The following is a 25,613-nucleotide window of genomic DNA, read 5'->3' as shown; positions in this document are numbered from 1 at the left end:
GTACTTTAAATATATTATGCCTTTCTGGTTTAAAGTTTCTGCTGAAAAATCAACTAATAGCTTTATTTGGAGGGTGGGGTTCCCTTGTACGTGACTTTTTCTTTTCCTCTTGCTGCCTTTAAAATGTTCTCCTATCTTTAACTTTTACCATTTTCGTTATGATAGATCTTGGTGTGGATTCTCTTTTTTTTTTGAGACACTTGTGCTTCCTGGACCTGGACATTTGTATTCTTTTTCAGGTTGGGAGATTTTTCAGCCATAATTTTATCAAATATGTTTCCTGCCCCTTTCTCTCTCTCTTCTCCTTCTGGAACCCCTCCAGTGCAAATGTTAGTACATTTGATGTTGTCCTTGAGGTCCCTTAAACCATCCTCATTTTTGTTAATTTTACCATTTTGCTGTTCTGATTGTGTGATTTTCACTATTCTGTCTACCAGGTGGCTTACATGTTCCATTGTGTCATCTAATCTGCTATTAATTCCTTCTAGTGTCTTTTTTTCATTTTAGTCATTGTATTCTTCAGTTCCGATTGGTTCTTTTTTGTATTTTCTAGTTGTTTGTTGAAGTTCTCACTGTGTTCCTCTATTCTTTTCTCAAGTTCAGTGAGCATTTTTATGACTCTTGCTTTATACTCTGTCAGGTAAGTTACTTAGCACCATCCCTTGAGAGTTTTTTCTTGGGTTTTATCGTGTTCTTTTGTTTGGAACATATTCTTCTGTCTTCTCATTTTCTTTGACTTTCTCTGTTTGTTCTTGTGAAGCGTGGCAAAACAGTTACCTATCCCAGTCCGGAATCTGTGTCCTCGTGTGGGGGCGCCCCTCTGCAGTCTGCCTGTGCCTGGTGATTTTGGAGCGAGAGCAGGATCTGAAGAGAGCATCTTCCCCCAAGGTGCCCCGGCAGAGCGGCCTTGGTGGGGGATAGGGAGGGGCTGGAACAGGAGCTCGGTGCAAGCTGGGGTAGGGGAGTCCTGCAGGCCAGCCAGAGGACCAGGCAGTTTTCAGGCTGCTCCCTTTGCTGAGACTGGGAACAACCAAGTCTGCGAGTGCTCAGTCTCTTCAAGAGTCTTGGTTTCCTACAGCCCGCCAGTAAGCCCCACTGCTCTTCAAACCAGCCAAGGAGGCTCCTCTTCCCAGTTCTAGACCCCACGCTGGGGTACCCGATGTGGGGCTCAAACCTCTCACTTTGTAGAGAAGATCCCTGAGCCTGTGACATCCTCCTCCTCTTCCGAGTCACTCACCTGGGGTGTGGGTCCCAACTAAATCTCTTCCCTCCCCCCCACCCCATGGAAAGAACTCCATGGGGTTCTTTCTTTATAGCCTTGGTTGCAGAGGAGCCATTCTGGTATTTTTCAGGTCGTTCTCAGAGAGAGTCGCTCTGTGTGTGATTGTAGTTTTGATGTGTTCATGAGTTAGCAAGCTCAGGGTCTTCCTATTCTACCATGCTTTTTTTTTTTTTTTTTCTTTTAGGGCTGCATTTGCAGCATATGGAGGTTCCCAGGCCAGGGGTCCAATCAGAGCTGTAGTTGCCGGCTTACACCACAGCCATAGCTACACAGGATCTGAGCCACGTCTGTGACCTACACCACAGCTCATGGCAATGCCAGACCCTTAACCCACTGAGCAAGGCCAAGGATCGAACCTGCGTCCTCATGGATGCTAGTCAGATTCATTAACCACTGAGCCACGACAGAATTCCTCCGCCATCTTGATCCCACTTCTCTCCCGTAATTGAAATTAAACCAAGTAGTTCCTTAATTATCTTGAATGGTTTAATTTTAGCTAGAATTAATACAGAAGAGGAGCCATTTTTCATTATTATTTGTCCTTTCTGTTTCCCCAAAGCTAATTTGGGGGCCCAACCTCTGTGCCCCAAGGTTGCCCCATGCTTCCCCTCAGGGCGTTTCAGAACACCACATTGTGTTGGCCTGTTTATTTGTCTGTCTTGCTCATGAGATGACAAGCTTCCTAAGTGCAAGGAACAATTTGCTCATCCCAGGCTTAGTGACTGGTACCTCGTAGGTACCAACCGCGTATTTGTTGGGTGAATGATGCATGTGTATCCTGCGATCTTTAGTGAACTTCTGAAGGGCGGAGAGATGACGACAGCCCTAACTGTCCTCTCTACTGTGTCTGTCATGGTCTCCTGAACTGAGATGACCCTCAGGAAATAGTTAATGAATACATGTATGAGTGAGTACTTTATATGTTTCATGGTGAACTGATTGATGGAAAGTTCTCTTAGACTTTTGTCACATAGATCATGGTTACAGGCTCTAACACGAGCTGTACAGTCAGGGTCAGACTCCCTTTACCTTGAAGGATAATGCCACTGCTTACAAGCAAGTTACTTAATTTTCACACGGCTCCGTTTTTTTAATGGCTTAAATTGAGAAAATAGCACCTCATAAATGTTTTCATAAGGATTAAGTGAGGTGAAATAAAGTGCATAGTATTTTGCCTGGTACATAGTAAACAGTAAATAATAGCAAAAAACTGACTTTTAATAACCAGATATCTTGATGCATTGCAAAGCCTTTTTACTGCTTTCCTATAAATTTAGTTTTATGTTTCCTTATTTTTGGTTAATAAAATGAAAAAGATACATCAGAATGACCACTAGGTGTCAGTATTACTCTGTGACTCTCAGTAATGGCTCAGCCTAACCAGGCAGAGAGCAACTGAAGTCAAAGAAATATCTGAAGTGTAGTTTATAGGTAGTTCCTAATTGAATGTGCAAAATGCCATTCCTGTTTCGGATCAAGTCCCAGCCATTAGTGAAGCTGGAGCTGTTACTGCTGCTTGGCTGAATAGAATGCAAATGAATGCCAGAAATGAATTCCTTCAAATGCCTCACTCCCTGGGATCATCCTTCCCTCCCCACCCACCCACTCAGAGCCCTTGCAGGTGCTTTCACCAAAGAGCGTCCGGGAAGCACGTAACTCGCTGGAAAGTACTGAATGCACCCAGCCCTGACTTGTTCCCCTGTCACTACCCGTTGCCCAGACCATACCCCACCGTAGGCATCCCTGCCAACACAACTCAATAGTGGGTATCTCCCCAGACTAAACTTTCAAAGGATAGGGTAGCAGGATGTGTTCATTGTTAAATGGACCCTGACATCCCCAAATAGAACACACTTTCCATGGGAAACTTAAAAAAAGTTACATGTTAGATTTCTGTACCCAGGGCTATGATTCAGCTTTGCATTCATTCAGCATTAACAGTAAATGTTCGTAAACATTGTTTGCTGACACTCCCCTATTTGGCAGCATCGAGGTAGGTGCTGAAGACAGAAAGGTGACAACAAAGTAGGGTGTTCTCCCAAGTTAGGCAGCTCCCAGGTTTAAGCTCCCCCTCACCAGGCACCAGCGGTGTGACCTTGGGCAAGTTTCCTCATTTATGAGTGACTCCGTTTACTCATCTATAAATTGGAGTCAGTAGCAGTACTCTCCTAGGAGTATCGTGAGGGTGAACTGAGATAATGTAAGTAAAACTCCTAGCATCCCGCATGGCACAGAGGACGCATTCTCTGATTACTACTTATTGGGAGCAGTTCAGTGGAGGAGACAGATGAAAGAAGGAATGACCGAGGCAGCACGAGATGCAGAACGTCAGGAAAGCATTAACATGTGGAACTAGAATTGCCCCCAGAGACCTTACCTGCTTGTATTTTTTAAAGGGGAAGGGGATGTTCCTCAGATGATGTCACCTGGTAGAAAAAATAGATCATTGTTCTCAGACACTCATGATTTGAAACCTTTGGTCTCCCATTTATTTGCAGGCTGGGTGGGCTTTTTTATTTTTATTATTTTTACTTGATGTCATATTTCAGTGCAGGCCAACAACTGTGGCCCAGTAGCATCCTCAGAAACACCCACCTGCTAGGTACAGAATATTTTCTAAGTAAATCAGTTATGTATACATATTGGAGTTATTGAAAATCTTTTATATCTACACATTCCTAAATGGCACTATTAATTTTTATATTTGAAAAACACTTGTGGAGTTCCTGTTGTGGCACAGTGGAAATAAATCCGACTAGGAACCATGAGGTTGTGGGTTCAATCCCTGACCTCGCTCAGTGGGTTAAGGATCTGGTGTTGCTGTGAGCTGTGGTGTAGATCGGCAGCTGTAGCTCTGATTCGACCCCTAGCCTGGGAACCTCCATATGCCACTGGTGCAGGCCTAAAAAAAGGCAAAAAAAAAAAAAATTTGATTTGCTTTGCTAGGATAAATTTTAGCTCCCTCCACCTGGATCTAAAATTTAAACATCAAAGTAGTAGAATCTGAATTGAGTCTGTTGAACTACTGGAAGGAGACATGAATTACCATTGGTGTTATTTTCTGGGTCCTCAGAGTGATGAGAATAGGAGCAGAAACATGCAAGTGCATTTATAGTAAATATGTATGTGGTAACTGGCTTAGTTTAGCTCTAAAAGACTGAGAATTCCCATACAAGAGTTGAGTTCTTGATCCATAAATGACGTCTATGCACCTTATGTCATCTCATGTCTGTCGCTAATTTTCCACAAATCACATTGCACCACAATGGCACGCACACATGCGCGCGCGCGTGCGTGTGTGTGTGTGTGTGTGTGTGTGTAAAGTATGCATATGAGAGCTCACCTGGTCCAGCAGTCTCATTTTATAAGTAGAGACACGTGTAATTGTTCATGTTTTTGCAATTTAGAGGGGTCTTTATCACATCTACCCCAAAGAGCAGATGTTTTAAGCATGTTCATTAAAAATTTTTATTTCAAAAGGACTAATTTACCTCAATCAAATAGACTCTGATTCTGACAGTTGAATTCTGATAGGTGATGCAGATGTAGCCTCGTCTTCTGAAAGGCAGCTATTTTGCATAGTTCACATCTGATTCACATGTAAAAGAATGAGTGGCCTACTTAGCTTTCAGAAATTCTCCCTCCACCAGTGCAGACACACCCCACCCCAGGGCCTTCATTCTTATCATCACCTTGGCCTGGAACTCCCTTGGCCCACCAAGGGTGCCAGGCTCACCTTCTCATCTCCATCCAGCCTTTACTCACACAAGACCTTAGTAAGGCCACCCTATCTAAAATTGCAAACCCTGGAGGGGTTCCCTCGTGGCTCAGCAGGTTAAGGCTCCAACTTTGTCACTGCTGTGGCATAGGTTTGATCCCTGGCCCAGGAACTTATGCATGTCATGAGTGCAGCCAAAAAAATTAAATAAATAAGTAAAATTGCAAACCCTAAAAAATAAATAAATAAATAGATAACTAGAGAATATAACAAAAAAAAGAAGTAGACTCGCAGATTGGTGGTTACCAGAGGGGAGGGGGAGGGGCAATATGGGTAGGGGACTAAGAGATAAAATCTACTAGGTGGAGAATAAGCTATAAGGCAATACTGTACAACATGGAGAATAGAGCAGATGCTTTATAATAACTGTAAATGGAATAGAACTTTTAAAAATTGTGAATTTATACTGCACAATTATACAACTAAGATAAATAAAAACTGAAATTACAAACTACCCCTCACACATACTCCCTCCTGTGATTCATTTTTTTTCTTCTTAGCACTTATCACCTTATAACCTACTAAGTATTTTATATATATTGTTTGTTGTACTGCACAGGACAACTTTGTGTGTTCTGTTCATGGCCAGGTCCCGGCCTCGAGCGGAACTTGCCCATGCTCAAGTAGGCATTCAGGAGAAGTATCATGAATCAGTGAAAGCAAGCGTGAAAGGGACATGTCTCTTCTGTGTTTTAAATTATGATTTTCAATGGAAAAAATAAAAATCATTATAAAATATAAATAAATTATAATCTCCCCCCCAGGCATTTTGGTGTACAGAGCTCACAGAATCATCGAATCTTGCCAAGAAGCCTTCATCTTGCGCCTCTTTCGACAGAAAAACAAACGTGGTTTTATTAAAGCTTTCACAGACAACGCCATAGCCTTTGACACCGGCTTTTGTCACGTGGAAAGAGTAATGAGAAATCTTTTCGTAAAGAAGCTGTATCTGTGGCCAAGGCAAGTAGCACTATGTGACAAACTCCTACGAGGGAACCTGCTGTGACTTAATTTTGCGCTCTAATGTAAAATTTACCTGCACTTGATATATGCTAGTCAGGTTCATAACAAGTACATCCAAATATAAATGTATGGCCACCACATTGGTGATTCTGTTACAAGGAGAGAGAAATTCGATAGTTACTTTTCTGGTAGCCTTTGGCAGCCGTTTGTACATATAGTGACCCCACCCCCACCCCCACCCCACTCCTCCCAGGGATCTAAAAGTTCACACATACAACAGCTTTAGGTGAACTAAAGATTTACTGGCTAAGCCTCCAGCTTCCACTTTGAAAATTACCCACCAGGGAAATAAAGCACCAAGATTCTGAAGAATTTATGTAAATTTCTAGGAAAAACAACCTTGCAATTTTCAAACATTTCACAACCTGTGCTAATATGTGTTTTGGTTATACTGTATTTGAGAGTAATTGTTGTGGTGTTTTTCCTTTTTTTTTTTTCTTTTGACCTTTTAGGGTCACACCTGTGGCATATGGACATTCCCAGGCCAGGGGTTGAATCAGAGCTGCAGCTGCCAGCCTACACCACAGCCACATCAGCACGAGATCTGAGCCAACTCTGTGACCTATACCACAGCTCATGGCAATGCCAGATCCTTAACCCACTGAGCGAGGCCAGAGATCAAACCCACATCTTCATGGATACTAGTCGGGTTCGTTACCACTGAGCCATGACAGGAATTCCCCTTTCCTTTTTTGATTATACCTTATTTCAGGTTTTGTCATGCTTTTCCTGTAAAGAGCCAGATAGTAAATATTTTAGGCTTTGCAGGCCATATACCTGTCATAGTTACTCAACTCTGCTCTGACAGTGTGAAAGCGTCCACAGACAATGTATAAACAGTGAGCCTGGCTGTGTGCCAGTAAGACTATTTATAAAAACAGCCACTGGGTTTGGCCCAGAAGATAATTTGCTGACCCTGCCTTATTTGAATAATACTTCCATTCGTAGAAGTTACAAGTATTCCTGAAAACATTGTCGTTTTGCTTTCCATTTTGTTTCCCAATTGCATTTACAAAAAGCTATTAGAGTGTTAAACTGAGACCAGAAACACATAGCTCTTGCAACTCTAGAAAATATTTGAAAAATGTTTGTTTCTTTAGGTTCCATGTATCAGTAAACTCGTTTTTAGAACAGCATAAACCTGAAGTGGTAGAAATTCATGTTTCTATGACACCAGCCATGCTTGCTATACAGACTGCTATTCTGGACATTTTAAATGCATGTCTAAAGGAACTAAAGTGCCACAACCCATCACTTGAAGTCGAAGATTTATCTTTAGAAAATGCTATTGGAAAACCTTTTGACAAGGTACTCTATTTCTTTTCCTTTTTTAGCACAATTTGTTATGTTGTAGTTTTAAAGGACACAGGTTATTTTACTATTTACACTGTTCTTAATAGAAATTTGCTATTTTTAAAATTAAATTTGAGTGATTTAAAGTATAGCTTCTTTGGTTGACTGAAAAGTAGGTTTAGTAGAATACATTGATTGGCATATAAGCAGAACTGTGATTTTTGTTGTTGTACAGTGATTATCTCTTAAGGATGTGTAAAAGGACAATAAATAACCTTTTGCTCTGAAATGACAACATTTGGATATCTACAGGTAGAAGAGTTTACATAAGAATGCTTCAAAATTTATGCCCTCTTATTTGGAATAAAAATAATTTGGATGAGTTTGATTACTGAGGGATGTGAAACTTGCTCTGTCTTAAAATTACATTCTGAATTGAGAAAATGGTAAGACGTTAGTTCAAGGAATTTTTATTCTAACTAATTTTTTCATCATAGACTAATGTTAATACAGACACATTAATGTGGAATGGTGGATCCAGAGAATGCTGACTTTTAAAAAACTCCAAGCAGCGTTTTTTTTTTTTTTCTGTTTCGTTTTTTGTATGTTGGTAGAACAAGTTCCTGTCTTTCAGACTCTGAATCCATCTTTTTGTCACTGCAAGTAATGCATAGTGATTTTTAAAAAGGAAAAGTGTAAGGCCTCATTTTTCTGACTCTTCCAAAACGTCATTTTGCTATGAAATCATGATACATAAAAGTAACTTCATGTGTTTTGTTCCTCTGTAAAATTTTACTATAATTTAGTGCATGGTATACCAAAAAAACAAACAAACAAAAAAAAACACGCTAACATTCTTTTAATAGAATTTATGTGTCCCTAGAAAAAACAAAATATAACCCATATGTTTTGCACGAAATTTCTGTTTATCACCCCCTGGCTGGTAAAAGTCAAAGTATTGTCTTATGTATCCTTTTAGTAGCCAAAACAAAATATAGACATAATTTGCATCTTTCAAGAAAATTTAACTTCTGTAAATGATTTTACAAAAGAAGCATTTAGATGACTGTATGTAAAATAATCTACAGGTGAGTTCTATGTCCCCATTTATCTAGCACAGTCACACTAACTGCCTGTTGTCATGGCGTAATTATTAAAAGTATAATTTCATTGTCATAAGAGTCCTGGTTTGGACAGTAGCGTATATGATCAGCCACATTTTACCCCTGCTCAGTATGTATTAGATACAATGCCAGGTAGTAAAATTGCTTCCGTATTATGCTCCACGTACCGTATCACCTTTTTAGTTACAGAATTAGCTTGCAAAGGAAATGCACATAATACATAACCGTGGATATGTAGATACTTACATAGTAAATACATAAAGCCCTCCCGCACTTAGGCTACTTTTTGGGATCTTATAAGGTATTCAGATTTAGTTGGAATTATCTTCCCATCCATAAATCACACTTTAAAAAATAAATAAATGAATGTTCTATGCCAACAAGTTTAGGTCCATTGTTACTTGATATCACTGCTAATTTGATACCATGAAGTATCTCTAGTTTATGTCCTCTGCTTCCTCATTCAACTGGATCTCTCACTGCTGTCCATCCAGGATAAGGGCACAGCCAACCTTGGCAGAAATTGAGTATGTCTCAGCTACTTGCTCTGATTCTTCACAAAAGCAAATCATTGATTATGTAATGTCTATCAGGCCTTTTTTCTCCTAATAATCTAAGTGTGGGTAATTATGAGTTGACTCTATCTGATCATAAAGATTCTGGTGATGACATGCTGCTTTATATTTGAAAAAATAAACATTATTATTAGAATCTTATGAACTTAAATTTTCTATCCATTTCCTTGGGAGGTAATGTTTGGGATTTTTTTTAATTATTGTGGTAAAATATACATCATAAGATTTACCATTTTAGCCATTTTTAGGTATATGAGGGATAATGTGTGTTGAAAGTATAATTTGTAGTAAGAGCTATATTGAACATACTTTAGCAATACTAAATTTTATTCTTGTTTTAGACAATTCGCCATTATCTGGATCCTTTGTGGCACCAGCTTGGAGCCAAGACTAAATCCTTAGTTCAGGATTTGAAGATATTACGAACTCTGCTACAATATCTCTCTCAATATGATTGTGTCACATTTCTTAATCTTTTGGAATCTCTCAGAGCAACAGAGAAGGCATTTGGTCAGAATTCAGGTGGGAGATAAAAATACTAATATTATCCTAGGAGCTGATTTGAATAAAGTACCAGATTTTGTTGGAGGATCAGGTGTGGGGCGTGCCATATTCAACTACATGATATACTAAGATTTCAACTTACGTTTAAGTTCATAGCATAAGGGTGTAGGTTTTATTGATAGCTAATGTTTCCACCTACTTAACTTCTGTTCTGTATAATAATACATATTCATATCCATTCCAGGCAATTTTATTTCTAGAAGAAGCTGGGTCTATTACAGGCAGTCCCTAACTTAGAAATAGGTTGTGTTCTAAAAGTTTCGTTGTTATGAACTTAAAATTCATTTTCCCCAAACAGCAAGGGAATTTGGAGTTTCATCAGTTCAAGTGCTGAAGAATGAGAAGAGGAAATTTGTAGGGAAACACACTTAGGCAGCCATCCACCATCCTGTTTCTTTACCAGTCACATCCTTCCCCCGCTACTGTGACCTTTCTCACTGTCTTGCTACATCAGTGATGTTTAAAGTGTGGTCCAGGGGCTGCTGGGGCCAAGATTTAATACAGTTAATATTTTTTCCTGCTTCACTGGGGACATTCTCGAATACAAACTACACATGCAGAGCCCCGAGGAATATGTTGATGGCCAGTACACTTGAGTTCACTGCCTTCCCCTTGAGTTCAGGCACCAGCCGTGTTACTCACGGAGGCTTCTGAACCATCACAGGAAATGGCAACACGGTGGGGAAAAGTCAATGAGGAATTAGTATTATTATGGGAATGGCTTTGAGGTCACAGGCCCTCCTAAACACATCTTGGGGACCCCCGAGGATCTATAGGCTGTACTTTAAAAACTAAACAGTGACAGAGGCCATGGTAAGGGAGACGATGTGGTAGGGAGATGAGCAGGAGGGTAACTGGTTGTGTACACAGGTCACGTGACCCTCAGAGAGTCTCCCGAAATTAACCATAAGTTCAAGGATTTTTTTTTTTTTTTTAACTTTTTACATTAGGTTGGCTGTTTCTTGACTCCAGCACCTCACTGTTTGTAAATGCTCGAGCAAGGGTTTATCACGTTCCAGATACCAAAATGAGTAAAAAAGGCAAAATGCCTGAAGAAATAGAGATTAAAGAAGAGCAAGGTATCTCGTATGCTTAAGTCTTCAGACGTGTCTTTTATTTAATTAATTGGTGTGGAAATGCTTATCAAGTTAGAGTATAATTTTAAATCTCCTTCGGCCAAGTGAAAATGTGACTGCATGTTAATTCTATGTTATATGTGACGTGTGTAATGTATGTTCAGAGTGTGTTCAAAGTAGTCCATATGGAGCCATTGCCAGGGGATTCCAAGCAGCAAATGTTAAATGTCAGTTAAGAGTATTCTTACTGCTACTTAAGAATTATAGATTGTTGTGTGTTTTTGTTTTTTGGAGGTTTTTGTTTTGTCTTTTGTCTTTTTAGGACTGTACCCGAGGCATATGGAGGCAAATCAGAGCTGTAGCTGCCAGCCTACACCACAGCAACGCAGGATCCAAGCCATGTCTGTGACCTACACCACAGCTCATGGCAACGCCAGATCCTTAACCCACTGAGCAAGGCCAGGGATCCAACTCGCGTCCTCTTGGATACTAGTTGGGTTCATTAACCGCTGAGCCACGACGGGAACTCTTGTGTGTTTTTTTAACTTCAGAGTAATTACTGTTTGGGCACTTAAAGTCTCAGTGGAACGTTTTTTTGTGGGGTTTTTTTTGGGGGGGGTCTTTTTGTCTTTTTAGGGCCGCACCCAAGGCTTATGGAGGTTCCCAGGCCAGGGGTCCAGTCAGAGCTGTAGCCACCAGCCTGTGCCACAGCTACAGCCACAGCCACACAGGATCTGAGCCCCGTCTTCGACCTACACCGCAGCTCCCGGTGATGCCAGATCCTTAACTCAGTGGGACATTTTAATATCCCTTCCAGCTTTTAGGGAACGTAAATACCAAAGTGAGGCAAATACTGGATTTATCTCATATTCATCTAGTAGGTATAATAAATAGCATTTTTTTTAAGGCATGGGATAGCATTAATGCTCACGTCCTGCCTAATTCAAAGGTCTATTTCGAAACTTAACTACATAATTAATATGTTTGAGTACTTATAGAAGTTTTATTGTCGTCTGCTCATATCCCATGTTAAGGATTGTGAAAAACATGGGGTTCTTAGAAATAATAAATACTATTATTTGGCACCGATTCCTTTATTTTGTGTAGCAGTGTATATATAAGGTCGCAGCTGACAACTAAGACATAATCACCTCTTATTAGCGACCATGCATAACCCCTCCTGTCAAAGCCTGTGTTGATGTGGGTTTGAAGTGTCCATGAGGAGACCTTCCTCGCGGACACAGGTTCTATCTGTGGAGCATTGTGACGAATGCTCAGAGGAATGGGCTCCCTCCAGGAGTGATGTCTGTGTTATCTATTGTTTTAAAAGCCTTTGGAATACTTTATGGATACATTTTAGCACATAGAATAAGGTTATCTTTTATTTCTACACAGACACAAAAAAGGAACTGGTCCTAGAAAGCAACCCAAAATGGGAAGCACTGACCGAAGTATTGAAAGAAATTGAGGCAGAGAATAAGGAGAGCGAAGCCCTTGGTGGTCCAGGTGAGTAAAAAGGACACAGTGAAGTTTGCCTTCAAAATCTAGCAAGTGAGGCTTTTTTGATTAGCTCTTAAAAAATAACTCATATTGTTACTTTGTTTATAAAATGTAGAAGAGTCAATGCCACATGACCACTGAAATCTAGTGACAACCTCTTTTATGTTCATTGGATATGGTTTATTTCCAGGTCACATCATTGTATGTTCATGAAAGTAGGTTTTTTGGTGGTTGTTTTTTTTAACTGATCACGTTCTCATGACTTCTATTTAAAGATACAGCTCATCTCCACATATATGTTCACCAGGCTTTCACTCTGGAACTCCCAGGTAGAAAGCTAATGGGCTTATGTTTTGGGTTCTCAGCAAGTGCTTTCCCCCAAAAAAACCTCACCTCTTCTATGGAGTGACTTTGACCTAAAAGAATTCCAAGTTTTAGGGCTACTCTTTTCAAACATGAGTATACTAGGAGATTAGCACAGTAGACTAAACCTGAACTAAATCTTAAAAGTAAAATGAGACAGAAATTAAAACTAGATCTTAAAAAATACCTTTGAGACTTTGAATTCATAAAGCAACAAAGGCAGGCACACAATCCTTATGTGAGTAATTATGTGACTCTGATATTATCCCAGACCTTATGGTGCAGTGACTTAAGACCCAAAGTCATGCACATCCACTTAGAAAACGAGGAAAGAAAAAGGAGAAGGGGGACATTACTCTAGCAGCCATCGTTAACATTGGCATATTTCCTTCCTGGTTTTCTTTCATGTATTTTCTGTTTCCATCATTAAAGTTACATGTTGATATAATTTCTGGGTATAGAATTAATGAGTCGATGATCCTGACATTTTTAAAGTTCTTGAGACATATTACCACATTAATTTATAGAAAGTTTTTATCCATCGTCATTGCTTTTGTATATAAGAGCTTCTTTTTTCATGTAGCTGACAGTGACTAGAGACTGTATATGTTTGTGTCTACATATATATAACAATTTCAGTAATTTGATTGGAGAAACATCTTGTTTTAAATTTTAATGTTTGATGAGCTCAGTGTTTTCTCAAATGCATTTCCTTTTGTGACTTGTCATAGTTTCCTCTGCTGGTTTAGGCTATGTCCTCAGTATCAGCTCTTTATGTATTAAAGATATTAAGATTTATCATAGTTTTGCATAAGTTGTTTTTGTGTTTAGCTTTTTTTATTTTATTTCATTTTATCTTTTGTCTTTTTAGGGCCACACATGAGGCATATGGAGGTTCCCAGGCTAGGGGTCAAATCGGGTCTACAACTGCCGGCCTACACCAGAGCCACAGCAACGCAAGATCCCAGCCGTGTCTTCGACCTACACCACAGCTCACAGCAACGCTGGATCTTTAACCCACTGAGCAAGGCCAGGGATCAAACCCACAACCTCATGGTTCCTAGCTGGATTTGCTTCTGCTGTGCTACGACAGGAACTCCCTTTTTTTTTTTTTTAAGCTTTTTTTAATGCATAGTTTTTTTATGCTCATAGAATCTATCTTAGAGTATAGATAACAATCTTCTCTGAGATTTCTTCCATCGTTTTTAAGCCTGGAAAATCATCCTTATCTGGAGAGATGGAAAATAGGCATCTTTTTATGATTCGATATTTAACATTTGCCTTTGTAATCCATTTGGAATTTATTTTGGTATATAAGATCCTCTAAAAAATTATTAATTAAAAAGAGCTTCTTCAAAGCCTCCATTATACCACAGCTATACTTTCCTAAGACTAAATATTTCTGGCTTCAACTTTACTCAAAAGATTTAGGTAATCCTGCCAGGGAGGTAAAAGTGTGTGACAAGCATCTGAGACCCTTATCATACAAACTGTAAAAGTATCTTTAGCGCCCAGAGGTGAGATGGGTTGTCCATGTGGGGGAAGGGACCACGGGGGCAGGTGGGCCGCAGGGCGACAGGTAGGTAATAGCGATGTAACGCTGTTTTCTAATTTTAGGACAAGTCCTCATTTGCGCAAGTGACGACAGGACGTGTTCGCAGCTGCGAGAATACCTGGCTGTCGGAGCAGAGGCCTTTTTATTAAGGCTCTACAGGAAAACCTTTGACAAGGACAGCAAAGACGACGCGGTGTGGATACAGTTCCGGAAGGAGGACGACTCGAAGAGAACCATGAAATCCAGCAAAAGGGCCCAAGACCTGCGGCACAAAGACAGGGCGGCTGCCAAAGAGAGGGCGCTCAGAAAGAAGAAGCCCCGGTTGACGTTAACGCAGATGGTGGGAAGAGCTGACGAGCCGGCGGCGGAGGAGGGGGCCGTCGAGGAGGAGCGGCCCGGCGACGGCAGCAGCAGCCCTGAGAGCTGCTTCCAGGAAATCAAGCACGAGGAGTTTGATTTAAACCTGTCCTCCGACTCCGCCTACGGAATCCTGAAAGACCCCCTGACCATCCTGCACCCGCTCCTGGGCTGCAGCGACCCCTACGCGCTGACCCGGGTCCTGCACGAGGTGGAGCCGAGATACGTGGTTCTGTACGACGCGGAGCTGACGTTCGTGCGTCAGCTGGAAATTTACAGGGCCGCCCGGCCCGGGAGACCCCTGAGGCAAGTTTTCGGGAGTCGGCACTGTGATCTAATCGGCTTCCGCGTCCCAGCTCTTTAGGGTGTAACACAGATATGCCGCTTGCGCACGGGGTTCTTATCGTGAACATTACAGGGTTAGGATGTTGCTTGAGTTTATGAAACCTTATTTGGCTTTCGGATCCTCCGGGAAGGGTGCGCGGGAAGGCGGTGGGACGTTGCAGTGGAGCATCGAGCCTGGGGGCGGGGGTGAACGCTCTGGCCCTTCTTCCTTGCGCTTCTGCTGGTCTGGGCCGTAGTCTTTATGCTTGGGTTGTAGCTGATGGGGTGCTACATCTGAACAAGTCTAGGAAATTTAGAAGATCCTAACTTCTACCAAACGGTAATGTAATTATGACTCAGCTAAATAATCCCAGCCGTCTAAAATGCCTTTCTTATAAATTTGAAGACGTTACAGCCACATAAAACTAAAGTATTGGGGGGATTATAATACCAAGTTTTCTTGAGTTTCAAGAAATATCAGATGAAAAATCTACAGAAATATCAGATGAGAAAATGATGCCTCCCAAAGAATATAGTGTTCTGGTTCTCCAATTATCTGAGGGAAATAAACAACAAAATTAATATCCTGAACTCGGCCTGAACCAAAAGCAGAGCCAAAAGAAACTGTTCTAGCAGTTTGACTAATGCCCCTTTCAGAGTAGAGATGAATGGAGGAGGTGGATCAGAAATCACGCAGGATGGAGAGATTAGACGAAGCTGGTAAAATAATTATAGGCTGATAAATTGTTCATACTTTGCTCTTGATCAACATGGTAGATAGCTTGTGTGTGCCAAAGTTCCCCATTGCCTGAGGGTAGGATCGTGTGATGTTTAGAAACCAAATGTCAGAGGCAGAAGGGACCTGGGAATTCAACCACTCGCTCCATCAAGGGGAAACTGAGGCCCAGAATCGGTGATGACCTACGCTTGGCCATGCGATAACATTCTCGGGAGAGCTGAGGTCTCTGGACTTTTTGGCCAGTGGGCTTTTCTCTGTGCCCACCTTAAAGAGATAGAGTCTAGGAAGATGAAGGCCGGGAGAAAAATCCAGGGCCAAAAAGGGAAATACCTCTACTAGAAGGTGAAGAGAAGGGGCAGACGAAGTGCCTAACTCAGCTCCTTCGCAACAGACAAGATAGAAAAGCTGAACTTTTCTGAAAGAAAAGAATATGTCAAATGATTTCTTGAGGCGCCTGATAGAATCCATATGTCTTCTGTGTCCGTGTGTTTGTATAAAATGTGTGATGACTCGGTTCTGTTAAGACGTGAATAAAAAGCAACTGAGAAATTATTTGTGCAGATAAAGGTCATATAGATTTCATTTGTTTATTTTTCACTAACATGAACTTTCATAAGCTGGCTTTTATAACTACTATCCAACTCTTTAAACGATTGTTTGGCAGAGGTGCAAAGAAAAAACTGAAAAAAAGAGAAGCCGCTAGGATCGTGTGTTTTCTGATTTGTTTATAGTTAGGAGGGAAGAATTATTCTGTCCCTTTTTGTTATATTTCAGTGCTTACCTAAACTCTGTCCCTTCTTTTGGTGAAAGAAGGGGGGAAAAAAATCCATGCGGTAGTGAGACCTTTAACAGGTGGGGTTTATGCTGCTTAATTTTAGTAAGTGTGTGATTAATGGAACCTTTTCTCCTCAGTCAAATATTTATTATTTGAACACTCTAGGTTGCTGATTTCAAACGCCATGTTCTTCCTTCCAGGGATTAAAAATGACGCATTTGCAGCCTAACAGAGTTCTGTCTTAACTTGCAGGGTTTACTTTCTCATATACGGAGGTTCAACCGAGGAACAACGCTATCTCACTGCCTTGCGGAAAGAAAAGGAAGCCTTTGAGAAGCTCATAAGGTAAATACGTAGGAGAAGAGGATGAAGGAATCAGAGGCCTTGCAAGATCCAGAGGTTTCTCTGGTTGGGGGAGTACCTGTAGCCCTCAGGAGAGATGGCGAAGGGAAGCCACTGGGGAGGGTCACGTTCAGGTACAGCCCGAGGTCTGGGTCACTCAGGGTTTCTGTGCAGCGACACACATTTCTTTTTCTCTCCCCCTCTCTGTTCCACCATCTCCAATTGCTCAGGGGGTTAATAGACTCTTCGAAATGTGAAGAAAACTGCCCTTCTGTTTGTAAAGAAATACAAAACAACCAGCAGTATAACTAAAACACAAGTTTTCTAAGAAATCTGTTCTGAAATCTCTCTTTGTTCTCTCTCTCCCCCGTTCCACCCCCCCATGTACAAGATTTCTCCCTGCCCTTGGAATCGTGATTTTTTTTTTTTTTTTCCTCTCCTAAAATGTCCATTGTCCATAGGTGGGTGACTGCTGTTTGCTGGGAAACACTTTTCTGCCCCGCTGAGTTCCAATCCATAGAATCGCTCTGGGAAAATATTTTTTAAAAGGTGCGACATTTGTCTGAACAGATGTGTGTTTTTTTGAGAATGAGTATCCTTTAATGTTCCCAATCCAAATCGAAAAAGCTTTCTGGTTTGACATAAGGAAGATGTTTCTAAGAGAGGTATTTGCAAACTGCATGGACATCCTGCACGCAGTTGAGAAATCTTAGCGCCCCCCCCGAGGGATGTTGTCAGGGCGATGGCAGCTGGGTGAGAACAGATGGATCAGAGGGTCTCTAAGGGGTCCCAGAAGCGAGGGCAGGGGCCAGACAGGACATCCTTGAGCTGAATCAGAGAAAAGACTGGACCAGAGGAGACCATGGCCTGGCCTGAGTGTGGCAGGGCCAGACCAGTCTTCCAAGCCTCAGGCATTGGCAATATGCCAGTGACAGCGAGAGGACAGAAATCATTTTTAGTGGCAGTTGGCAAGCCAGGACCTAGACACAACTTCAAAATGGATACCCATCCTTCAGCACTGGCCATGGGCTCTCACCATATGCTTAAAATATGCACATAACCCCAGTTCCTCCAGGGCATGTGTCCCTGGAAACAAAAGTGCTTTCTGAATCAGTGCCACCAGGCCCTTTGAAGAGACTCCGTACAGTACGTGGGCAGTACCCTTGCCGTCCTCTGTGACTATGGCGTGCCTTGGCCGTGGGTTCTTACAGCTACTGGTCCTTCAATTATTGGTCAGTCCTTTCAGCCTATGAAAATGTATTTTCTATTAATGTGCCCTGTGGGATAGTTTGTATCTGGATATGAGTGTTTTTCAAAAAAATATTCCAGAAGGTGTTATAACAAATCAGGTATTAGACAGACTGCCTCTTCCTCTCCAAAGCTCTTAGTGCCTGAGTCTTCATCTCCCAAAACTCAAACAGTCAACCGATATTTCTGGAGCGTCTATCACGAGCCACCCCTTTGGCTAATATTCAAGTGCTAGAGCTACGGTGGTGCAGAAAAGGTCTCTGCCCTCCCTCCTGGAGTTTTCCCTCTAGTGGACAAATTTCGGATGATCCTGGAAAGTGTAATAAGTAGACACGGGCAGAGGGCTACAGCCATGGGCTGCAGAGGCTAAAGGAAAGGGTGTTGCACGAGAATCTGTCTGGGACCTGACCCTGTTTGGGGCATCAGAGGCAGCGTCACGAAAGGAGTGACCTTTACGCTGACGCAGGAACACATGTTCCAGTTGCGAAGTAGACGAGGCGGCGGGGGTGGGGGGTTCTGTTGAACAAGGGGGTGTGTGACAAGGCCTGTTAAGGATTTAGGGTAAAGGCAGGAAGACAGGACTGAAGCGCTCCAAGTAGGAAAGTGACATCATGTGTGTTCAAAGGCTCCCTCTGGATGGAGGAGAGAAGGGGTCAGGAAGCTGCCGCAGGTGTCTGATAAGGACGGTTGGCAGCCAAGGTCAGGTCGACGGGGAGAAGAGGACAGTTTTAGGAGAGTTTGAGGAAATGGAATCAAAGAATTGGTGCTGCTGAATGTGAGCCAGTACCTCCTAACTGCTCCTTCACTCTTTTTACAAGATCTTGGCCTAAGGCTTCGCTGATCAAAGTAATTGTCTCCAAATGACAGATGAGCACATGGTGCTAACAAAGCCACACGAGCTTGTTGGCGTCGTGTTGAGGGTCCCCAAGACCACCCTCGGGCTCAGTGAGTCACTACAGGGGCCACAGAAGTCAGAAAGACAGGTGTCAGCACAGTCACGGTTTATCACAGGGGAAGGACGCACGGGGGCAAGTCCTGGAAAAATCCAGCTTACGCTCTCGAGTGTCCTCTCCCAGTGGAGTCACAGGACATGCCCAGTCCTCCCATGGCAACACGTGTGACAGCACACACTCAGTGTTGTCCACAGGGACCTGTACCAGAGACGTGGACTCCAGCCCTCTTACTGAGGGTTGGCTTTGTAGAGACAGTACTCGTGTGACAGACTCCAGCTCCCGGAGCAGAAACAGGTATTCCGCATTAATCACACTGTTGGCATAAACCCTCGGATCACACTGGTGCCATGTGGCCCCAGGCGCACAAAAGCCCACTTATCAGGCAGAATAGTCCTAGGGCTCAGAGCTCAACTCCCAGAAGTTGGCCAAGGACTTCTGGGAAAACAGGCTGGGGAGACAAGCCTTTCTTGGGAATGTGCAGGGTTTGAGCAGCCCAGGCCTGCTCGCTTAACCCTTTCCTGCACAATGCTGCAGCCAAGGGAGCTGGTAGCAGCTGAGCAGGTGAGTTTTATGCTCCAGGCCTCCTTCCCGCAGCTGCCCCTTCTCCGGGACCTCCGGAACCTGACCCTGGACAGAGTGCTGTCAGCGGATCCTAGCCAGACCTGGGGGACCCCATGCCGTTCCCGGGGTTTATACGAGTGACTCAGCACATCAAAGGACTCAGGGACGGGGTTCAGATAAACCCAGCACGTACTAGAATCTCACTCCGAAGAACCGGAAATAAGGACTATCGCCTGCATGTTCATCTTTACAGTAATTTTATCTACCATCTGGCGTGAGTTTCTCCACTCTCTCAGTGGGGGTTGTCTGCTTGTTATAATCTCCCCCGTTACACAGGTTGTTACACTGCTTAGAATCCTAAAATACTTACTTTCCCAGAAAATTGGGGAATTTGAGAAGTTTGTTTTGAAAAGCACAATACATGTAAGGGGTGTGGCTAAAAGAGCATTTGCCCTGAGCCTGGACTTAGAGAAAAATTTAATGTGAGACCGAGGAAAAGTGCTCCTGCCAGGACCTCCATGAGGGATGTTGTAAGAACAAAAGCAGTGCTGCCTTTTAAAATAACCAGAGAGGAATGAATCAGGAGAACTGGCAGTGGAAGCGTTGTTTGGCTGGACTGGAGATCAGTAGATTACGGATGACAGGGAACGAGAAAAAAGATTACACTTGTAAGTATTGATAATAAAATGCTCCCCGGGTCAAAAAATTAGCGGTAACATTCTGAGTATACATAGTTTTAGAAAGGTCACCACTTTTCAAAAGAAAGGGTTAGAGTATTTGAAATTTTACAGTCAGAAAATATGGTCACAAAATGAATTAGCATGAGGGCTTGAATAAATGCCCATTTGAAGAAACTTATAGTCTAGTACCTCCTCCCTGTGTTATCAGTTGTACAGGCTGTTCAAGTATCACTGGAGATGTGAAAGCAAAATTTAAAAACCTCAGTACTTAAAGTAATAGGAATCCGAATTGTTTATTATTTTGTGTCTATCACATAGAGTAACTTACATAACTGCTACATGTTGAAAGCAGAGGCCTGCATATTTATACTGGTGGCACATTTCTGTTAATTTGAGTTACTGGCTAGGAAGAGTTAATATTTTCTTCGCAGCCCGGGTTTCTTTGTTTGTTTTTGTTTTTCAGGGTTGCACCCATGGCACATGGAGGCTCCCAGGCCAGGGGTGGAATCAGAGCTGCAGCTGCCAGCCTGCACCACAGCCACGGTAATGCCAGATCTGAGCGGCATCTGCAACCTACACCACAACTCAGGGCAACGCCGGATCCTTAACCCACTGAGCGAGGCCAGGGGTCAAACCCACATCCTCATGGATCCTAGTCGAGTTTGTTAACCGCTGCGCCATCACGTGAACTCCTACAGCCCTAGTTCATTTCAGGGGTGTATTTTTTTCCTCAGACTCAATTTGCAGTTATAACATTTCATGATGAACTGGCTGTTTGGTTCAACAGTATTAACTGAAACAGTTGTGGGATCATTTGAAAGTAAATCTTCAGTGTTTTAGCATAATCGTGGATAATGAGGGGATCAGGTTACCACATTATAAGAAAAGTAGTTATAATAACAGCTCACATTTATATAGCACTTGTTATGGGCCAGGCACTATTCTGAGTGCTTTGCGTGTATCATGTGATCGTTCCAACAGTCTTTTGAGGTTAGGTTTTAGCATTATCCCCATTTTACAGACGAAATTGAGGGACGGAGCCGTTAAACAACTTGCCTAAGTTCACATAGCCAGTAAGTGGTTTCGGAGCCACAAAACATGGATGCAGAGTCTCCCTTTTAACCCACCCACAGATTGCAGATTAATCAGCGAATTACAGATTAATCAGGGAATTAGGGTCCTCCACACGGGCAATAGCTTTAGCCAGTAAGGTAAGTGGATCAGAGAAAAATAATCCCCATGGTGATCCCAAATGTAAAAGAAAAAGAAATTTAAGAGCAGGAAGTTGTTTGAATGGTGTGCACTTTCTCCTTGGCTGGAGTCTAGTGGGTGTGACGGGGCAGTAATGAGGGGCCGCCAGAGCCACTGTCACTGCAGAGAATTCTTCAGCAGGCAACACTTGACACTGGTTTGGAGAATAACGAGGGAGAAGGGAACTGGAACCGTTGTCTGCCCCCATGCGATCTATTTATAAGACATTATTCTAATAATAGCTTTGCATTTGTATGTTGTTTCAAATAGTATAGAATTTAAACTTGGAGTTTGTTTTCTCTTGGAACCTCTTCATGGTACCCTGCCCTAAACTTCAGGTATCCAGAGCGGTTGGGGAATTGCTCCGTCTGATTTTACTTCCTTTCATTGGAAAATCCTTGTTGTTTCAACTCTTACTGAAATCTCTGGTTGCTATGGAAGATTCCTCTGTGTCACCTTCCCTGGACCCTCTCTTACTGCAGTTAGTTCCACCGTTGCTTTTCACATTGCTGTGCTTCCTTAACTCAGTTGCAAGCCCTGTGAGGGAAGAGTCCCAGCCTTAAACATCTTTTCTGTGGAGCTGCCATAACGGACACACGCAGTACTTGCCATTTCCTGAGCTGATTATGACCTTTGCCGGTTTTGAAAAATAAGACTATGGCAGGAGTTCCCGTCAGGGCTCAGTGGAAATGAATCTGGCTAGCGTCCATGAGGGTGCAGGTTGGATCCCTGGCCTCACTCAGTGAATTAAGGATCCGGCGTTGTCGTGAGCTGTGGTGTAGATTGAAGATGTAGCTCGGATCCCCAGTTGCTGTGGCCGTGGTGTAGGCTAGCAACTGTAGCTCCAATTTGACCCTTTGCCTGGCATATGCCACAGGTGCTGCCCTAAAAGAAAAAAAAAGAATGAAAGAAAAGAAAAATAAGACTGTGGCCAACCTGGCTTCCTCTTCCTGTGGTTATAGAGGATCTTGTCATGATTCTGGCTTCTGGTTACAGATCCAAATTTTGATTGTACAGGCTTGTCAGACTACCAGGTTTAAGGTACTGAGCTTCCTTGAAGGCAGGAATTATTGGGGAACCCTCTGTATATCCAGACTACCTTGAACAGCACGTGGGAGCCCTCCTGAAATGTTTTCAGTAAATGCACAAGTGAGTGAATCAATGCTGCTCTACTGCATAACCCAGGTGTTGATTTTTTTTGTTGTTCAAATCTCTTCTGGAAGTTTGCTTTCTAGTATCAGTCTTGGTTTTCCTTTAAAACTGAGGATGTTTAATGGGGCCTCCCACTGGGAGTTTTTATTTATTTATTTGCTTTTTAGGGCCACATCTGTGGCATATGGAGGTTCCCAGGCTAGGGGTCAAATTGGAGCTGTAGCCGCTGGCCACAACCACAGCAACACCAGATCCGAGCCACATCTGCAACCTACACCACAGCTTATGGCAACGCCAGATCCTTAACCCACTGAGCAAGACGGGGATCAAATCCACATCCTCATGGATACTAATTGGGTTCATTACCCCTGAGCCACAAGGGGAACTCTGGAGTTTTTCAAATCAAATTCTACTGTGGATGTTTTCAGTTGCTTAATAATTGATTTTTTTTTATTTTTTTAATTTATTTTTTGTCTTTTTAGGGGTGCATCTGCGGCATATGGAAGTTCCCAGGCTAGGGGTCGAGTTGGAGCTATACCTCTGGCCTATGCCACAGCCACAGCAATGTCAGATCCAAGCCACATCTGCAACCTACATCACAGCTCCTAGCAACACTGGATCCTTAACCCATTGAGCAAGGCCAGGGATCAAACTGGCATCCTCATGGATGCTAGTCAGATTCATTTCTGTTGAGCCACGATGGGAACTCCAATCACTGATTTTTAACTGTCTTAGTTTTGACTACTCTGAAAATAGTGGAATATAAAAGACCTGAATTCTTTTCAATGTTCAGTAACCCACTTAGCATGTTTTTATAAAAAGTCTCAATCTATCTGTGGGAGTTTTTACACGCTTATTTCATGTCTCAATGTGTTTAGAGGTCATATAGAATAGAAGATAAATAACAGTTTCTTGAACTCTGGAGGATGAGCAGCAGTATCCAACCAGGACACTCTTTCTGCCTCCTATACCGTCACGTCTTGTGTGTATTTACTTCCCACATGTTTCCTGTGATCCCTTTGCCACGGCAGTTACATAGATCATTTTCTGTACTGTAGGTTACAAAAGAGCAACACCTGGAATTTTGACGTTAGCTCAGAAATGTTGATGGTGTTTTTCTCCCCCAGGGAAAAGGCCAGCATGGTTGTCCCCGAAGAAAGAGAAGGCCGAGATGAGACAAACCTGGACCTCGTCAGAGGCCACGTGTCTGCGGGTGCTCCTGCTGATACCCGCAAAGCAGGTGAGTCCTGCCCTTGGCTGAGCCGCTCCTGCTGCCTGCAAGGGAGCTGGGAGGTTGCAGCCTTTCTCTGCGGAAGCTAGGTGGTTCTTAGTAAGCTCTTCAGCATGGAGTCCGCTCGCAAACCCTGGTCTCAGCTCTGCATTCACTGACCTAGCCACGTGTCCTTCCTGGACCTCAAGATCCTCACCTGTGAAATGAGCGAGGTTGCGTTCTAGGCACCAGCACTTGGAAATCGGTTACATTCAGCATCAGCTGAGAGTCAGCACGTAGTTCTGCAAATGGTGATTAGGTTCTCATCTTAACCTGAAGAAGCCAGTTTGCTCACAGGCAGGATAGTTGGGGTGCCTTCTCATTTCCTTTGTTGTTGGTTGCTTCTTGACACTTTTCCAGATCCCCAGGGAGACTTGCTGCATCCCATGTGCACCGTGGTCCAGGGATAACCATGTCCCACTCCCCACACACCCCCTCCCCATGACAGCAGCTGGCTTTAGCCAAGGCATGGGAAAAGCAATACGCTTAACCTTCAGTGGGGCCCAGCACAGTTAGAGCATTGGATCAGTCTCAGAATTTATTATACTTAAGGGTAATAACCTCTGATGCTTGTTAAAACTGTAGACTTATTCATGGACCCCAGTCCTTAGAAATTCCAATTCAGTGGATCTGAAATGGAGTCAGCATTTCAGGGGCTTCTGATGGAAGTGGTCCTTGGACCCTCCTCTGGGAAACACTGCCTCAGAGCACCTATGTCTCATTTGAAGAAGACTCTTACTAACTCAGATAGGTTGGGGGCAGAACTGCAGGATGTCGGGCAGTATGCGGGGAGGCACACGGGAGCATGTAGGCGTCACAGAAAAAGCTATTCACAGAAAAATGCCCTTTTCAGTTCAGTCCTTTCAAGGGCTCGTCTTGGCTTCCTTTTGCCGCTATCACAGTTTGCCACAAATTAAAAACAACACACATTTTTTTATTAATCAATGAATTTTATTACATTTGTAGTTGTATAACAATCATCACAACCCAGTTTTATAGCATTTCCATCCCAAACCCCCAGCGTATCCCCCCACCCTCCAACCTGTCTCATTTGGAAACCATAAGTTTTTCAAAGTCTGTGAGTCAGTATATGTTCTGCAAAGAAGTCCATTGTGTCCCAACATTTTTTTTTAGGGCCGCACCCATGGCATATGGAAGTTCCCAGGCTAGGGGTCAAATCTGAGCTATAGCCACCAGCCTACACCACAGCCACAGTAACGCGGGATCCGAGCCACGTCTTCAGCCTACACTGCAGCTCATGGCAATGCCAGATCCTTAACCCACCGAGCAAGGCCAGGGATCAAACCCATGTCCTCATGGATGGTAGTCAGGTTCGTTACCACTGAGCCATCATGGGAAGTCCACACACATTTAGTATCTTACAGTTATTACCTTGCAATTCCAAAATCCAGATGGGTTCCACTGGGCTGACATGAAGGTCTCAGCAGGGCTGCGCCCTCCCACTGTCCCCCAGGCCCTAGGGGAGAATCCTTCCTCCTATGGGTCATCGTCATCAAGGCGCCTGCATCCTTTGGCTCCTTCCTCACCTTCAAGACCAGCAGCTCTGATTCTGACCTTCCGACTTCCTTCTTTCACTTATAAGGACTCCTGGGCCTGCCTAGATAATCCAGAGTAATCTCCCAATCTTGAGAGGGGCATTTCCCAAGTGCCCTTTGCCATGGAAAGTAACATTTACAGGTTCCAGGGATTTAGACATGGACACCTTCGGGGGCCATTGCTGTGCCTGCAGCAACCCTGCATAGTCCTTCAGCCAGCAGCCATGGCATCACCTGGAGCCTGTTAGAAATGCAGAGTCTTGGCCCTGTCC

The 25,613-nt window shown here is 43.1% G+C and overlaps 1 protein-coding gene across 1 annotated transcript in view; it reads left to right on the top strand.

Moving 5' to 3' along the window:
- ERCC4 (ERCC excision repair 4, endonuclease catalytic subunit) overlaps positions 1-25,613 on the top strand; it is a 39,876-nt gene that overhangs the window by 9,201 nt on the left and 5,062 nt on the right. The window contains 8 exon segments of the mRNA XM_003124586.5: positions 5,825-6,020; positions 7,184-7,391; positions 9,417-9,597; positions 10,590-10,718; positions 12,111-12,221; positions 14,196-14,796; positions 16,581-16,673; positions 23,643-23,755. Coding sequence (XP_003124634.3) covers positions 5,825-6,020; positions 7,184-7,391; positions 9,417-9,597; positions 10,590-10,718; positions 12,111-12,221; positions 14,196-14,796; positions 16,581-16,673; positions 23,643-23,755 — 1,632 coding nt within the window.

This window comes from Sus scrofa, chromosome 3, assembly GCF_000003025.6.
Source record: "Sus scrofa isolate TJ Tabasco breed Duroc chromosome 3, Sscrofa11.1, whole genome shotgun sequence".
NCBI lineage: Eukaryota > Metazoa > Chordata > Mammalia > Artiodactyla > Suidae > Sus > Sus scrofa.
The sequence above is the reverse complement of the archived record's forward strand: the minus strand, read 5'-3'. Positions and strand labels throughout refer to the sequence as shown.